Below are 4,349 nucleotides of genomic sequence, written 5' to 3'. Positions count from 1 at the left end.
CACTTCCTCGTCCATAACCATGCTATAGTTATTATTATAACGATGTAATTAGTGGGTTATTTATAAATACTGCATTAAAAGTGCAATTTGTCAGTTATATTTGTCCCAAGTGACTTCCAACAGGAATTATGAACACTACGTTTGAATTAAAATTAAAAAAGAATGTTTTTACAAGCCTACATTAAACATAATAGTAATAATAACGACAATGTCAAAATATCAAATATTAAAGGTGCACTATGAGAATTTTTGTCTCAAATCATAGCCGGCTCCCTTTGATCAGCTTGCTGTCTGCTCCCTGAATATATTGTGAAAAAATCTAGTCTCTGGAGACAACACAGGGGTTGTAAAACGTCAACCAAACACTAGAGCACATGGCTGTGTACCAAAACATAACAAACCATATTCAGTCAAACACCAAGAAGATGTTTAGGGGAGGGGTTGGGGGTTAGTGAGCATGCACAGTGAGATGGGGGCAGTGAGAAAACTTGATTTAGTAGCATGCATTGGAAAGTAGTGTTTTGTTTGTTTACATTGAACGTCAATAGAAGTAACATCATTCAGGATCTCATAGAGCACCTTTAACAATGAAAATAATACGTTTTCATATTACCAAAAAACATAAACATAGATACCATGCAAGAAAATTAATTAAGTGCTAGGTGAACTGATGAGTCTTTAAACACTTCTTGAAAGTCCCCAAAGTACCAGAATACAGCAACAGAATGCAGAACACTGGTACAGGAAGCCTGTAGAATGCAGAATACTAGGCAACGTATTCCTCCAACCAGGAACCACAGAGGGGAAAGTCTTGATTGTGACCTCATGTTAATGGATGGTCGACACAGCAGACACTCATCAGAGGACTGCAGTGGACGAGAGGGGACGTAGAGCTGGGCCGTGGAATTCAAATAGCCGGGTGCAGATCCAGCAAGTGTTCTATAGGCCAGGGAGAGGAATGTGAATGTAATTCTGGCTGCTAGGAAACCAATGAAGAATAGCCTAACTAACAGAGGAGTCAGTGTCTTCTTTGGCTGAAGAAAGACCAGACGTGCTGCTGCATTCTGAATCAGTAATGGCCTATTAGTAGACTATTGTATAGGCCGAGGTAGGCCTATAGGTCAGCTAACAATGTCTACTTGGGAAAGAACCATGGCCTGCACAAAAAGTTGTGTGGCCTAAAATAATATAAACCAACATGATTTTGTGGTTGAGGCTACATGTTCAGAGGATTTTAGTCAGTAGGCTAGTGACAATAACACCCAAAACCTCATTCTAATAGCCTATTCATCAAAATAAGGCTATGCAACGTGTAGGCTATTAGGCTTTTAGCCCTACACCTGACCATGAAACATTTCGATAGATAGATAGATAGATAGATACTTTATTGATCCCCAAGGGGAAATTCAAGGTCCCAGCAGCTTAAGACACCACACACAACATACAGTAGGCTACAATGTAAACAATGTAAACAGGAAAATTAAAAAGCAAATCAACAATCAACATGACTAAAGGAGCAGTAGAATACTATAGATAAGGTATGCATGAATGTACTGAGGATTGGTACTGTGATCCAGATTTCCATCGATTTCTATAATAAAATATGTTTTTTCTTGACTCATAGTTGATCATCCATAGAATGCTAAAAATCCACACATTAATCACAAAAACAGCACTGAAGTGCACGTGTCTCTGCCAGAAGAGGGTAGTGTACTGGGCGTACACGCCCCATCCACAGTAAAAACACTCAAGTAGCCTACACTTGCCCTGCCACAACCTTGATTTTAGTTCAACTAGCCTGCGCATAAAATGCGCAGAAACAAAATAGTGAGATCGTTGAGAAAAATATATGAAACAACCACAAACATAAACATAGTACACTTATTCATTTGGCATGAAATATGCCAGTCACTTTAATAATCATGCTGCACAATTCTCTGAATTGTTTGGCAGATGAGTATGCCCTTCCTGTGCGCATACTTAATGTTTCTCAGTAGACCCCATAATCCCCGCTTTATCACTTGCTAGAGTGCTTAACAGCACAAAGATAGAACGGACCATTGATTGAACGTTTCCGAAGGAGAAACGGAATAATCCGGGCTGAAATGGCCTCGCTAGGAGAACCTGTCCGGTTGGAAAGAGGTAAACAGGAAACCACATCCGTAGAATTATATTGTACATTGTGAACGACTCAACCAACCTTTCGTTTTTTTTGTTTGCGAGACTGAGTCGTTTGGACTGCGCTGACTGGCTGCCTAGCCAGTTAACGTTAGCCATTTTAGCATAACGTTAGCTGACAGTAGCTAGCAAGCTATCTTCTCGCTAACATTAGCTCACAAAGAAAAACCCAAACGCAATGTATGGGACTTCATCCTGTCATGATGGTACTTTAACTAGTCGATAAACATTCACCAACATTAGTAAGGGAATGATAGTTGGATGTGTAATAATATGAACAGGATTGCTGCCTAACGTTAGCTCGGTCAAGAAGTAATGTTTGCGGTAACTTGGTGACATTAACCAGCTACCACAAAAATAGCGACTGGTTAGCTAACATTACGAAGATTTACAAACTAACTCCCTGGTCGCCTACAGAAGTATCGAGTCTTTACAGTCCTTACTTGTTTTAAAATGTAGTTCTTTCAGTGAGGTATCCATGTAATGTAGTTTTGCCAGCTACTTGAACCTCATAATCAGTGTTCAGTCTCTTTCTCTCTGAATGGTTAGCATTGTTATTATTGTCATTGATTATCTCTCTAGCTAATGTCAACGAGCCAGGGACCTCTGCTGTGATTGTTTATTGTTCACAGACCCCGGCTAGCTAACAAGCTACTTTTTTCACTATTAGCCCCTTTAACTAATATTTTTCTGTACCAAAACTTTCATGATGAACCTATGGCTATCATCTTCGCGTAGACTATTTGCTTGTGAGTAACATTAGCTAGCCTGTAAATGCAAGACAGTAGATGCAAGCCAACATAACTGGCTTATAGTGCGGTTATGTAATGTATTGCAGAAGTGTGTAGAAAAGAGTATGCATCCCTGTCTGTGGAGTCAGCTGTTTGATTTTTAATGGGGAAACGTTACCATACCGCCCTAACCCTGGTAAATGTTGGTTTTGCATAGATGTGATAAACATGATTAAGAAATTGTAGCAGCATCACATGAAAACACTCAGGCAGTAAAGACCTGTGAAATTGATCACACTATTTCAAGCGCTGTCTATGATTATGGGGAGCCACTCTCTAAATCTGTGTCCGACCTTTGATGGGATTTCTGGTCTTCTGTCCTCAGATATTAACCGAGCCATTGAACTGCTGGACAAGCTTCAGAGAACGGGAGAGGTCCCCCCGCAGAAACTCCAGGCACTCCAGAGGGTTCTGCAGAGCGAATTCTGCAATGCCGTCCGTGAGGTATGAAGTCCTCATTGCACGTAATAAAAACACGGTACCGACCAGGAACCTTGTTGGCAGGGGCGTCACTAGGCCTTTTACTGGGGTCACGTGCCCCGGTACTAAACTGCTGTCCCCCAGGACATAAATTAAGACTTTTAACTAGACCCTGTTGCCTCTGTGGTAGCAGATTATTATTATTATTGTTATTATTATTATCATCATCATCATTACTACATTGTACTGTTTTTTTTGGGCCTAGTGACATCCCTGCTCGGGGGAAAAGAAACAGTATCAAAGAAATCCTTTCACAGCTTTGTTTGACATGTGATTGAGACTACAATTGTGTGTGTCTATGTCTGATACATCCCCATGACCACATAGCACCAGAGCAGGCATAGCTGTGCAACCTGGAACAGATCCTGTACTCGCAAAAAGTCAGGGACATCCGGCTTTAGGGGGACATTTGTTGCCTTTTGTTGATTATTTGAAATGAGGAAATCACCATTGCATGCTTCACTTAAATGCCATTCTTTCGTGATCTAATACCACTGTAGCTTGAACGCTTTGCATTTTCCATACATTTGATCTGAAAGACAGATAAAACCCAAAAAGTTAGTGATATCATCAAAGCCCTTTGCCTCAGCAGAGGATGGAGATCATCTTGTGAAGCTGCAGGCATTGGTCCTGTTGTATGCTTGTTGACATTTGAGCTCGATAGCCAATCAAAAGACATGCCTCCCCTCCGTATGAGGATCTGTAGTCTTTTTTATTTTTATTTTTAAATCATCATGCACACTTAATAGACAGTTGGAGGGGGAGTGTAATGCATTTCAGTCAGGCTGTGTCTATGCTATGTGGTGTGTTTTTAGTTGAGCTGTCAGAAGAGCTAACAATTTGAGCTAACAAGATGTAGAAATGTGGTCACATGTCAATGATGTTATGCAGGATATGAAA

General features: G+C 40.5%; 1 protein-coding gene across 1 annotated transcript in view; it reads left to right on the top strand.

Annotated features, from left to right (window-relative positions):
* The first annotated feature begins 2,007 nt into the window (after positions 1–2,007).
* The window catches only part of lin7c (lin-7 homolog C (C. elegans)), a 9,029-nt gene continuing 6,687 nt past the window's right edge, over positions 2,008–4,349 (top strand). Inside the window, exons 1-2 of the mRNA XM_062525098.1 lie at positions 2,008–2,142; positions 3,295–3,413. Coding sequence (XP_062381082.1) covers positions 2,106–2,142; positions 3,295–3,413 — 156 coding nt within the window. The 5' untranslated portion in view covers positions 2,008–2,105. The remainder of the gene's footprint in view (positions 2,143–3,294; positions 3,414–4,349) is intronic.

This window comes from Sardina pilchardus, chromosome 21, assembly GCF_963854185.1.
Source record: "Sardina pilchardus chromosome 21, fSarPil1.1, whole genome shotgun sequence".
Lineage (NCBI taxonomy): Eukaryota > Metazoa > Chordata > Actinopteri > Clupeiformes > Clupeidae > Sardina > Sardina pilchardus.
The sequence above is the reverse complement of the archived record's forward strand: the minus strand, read 5'-3'. Positions and strand labels throughout refer to the sequence as shown.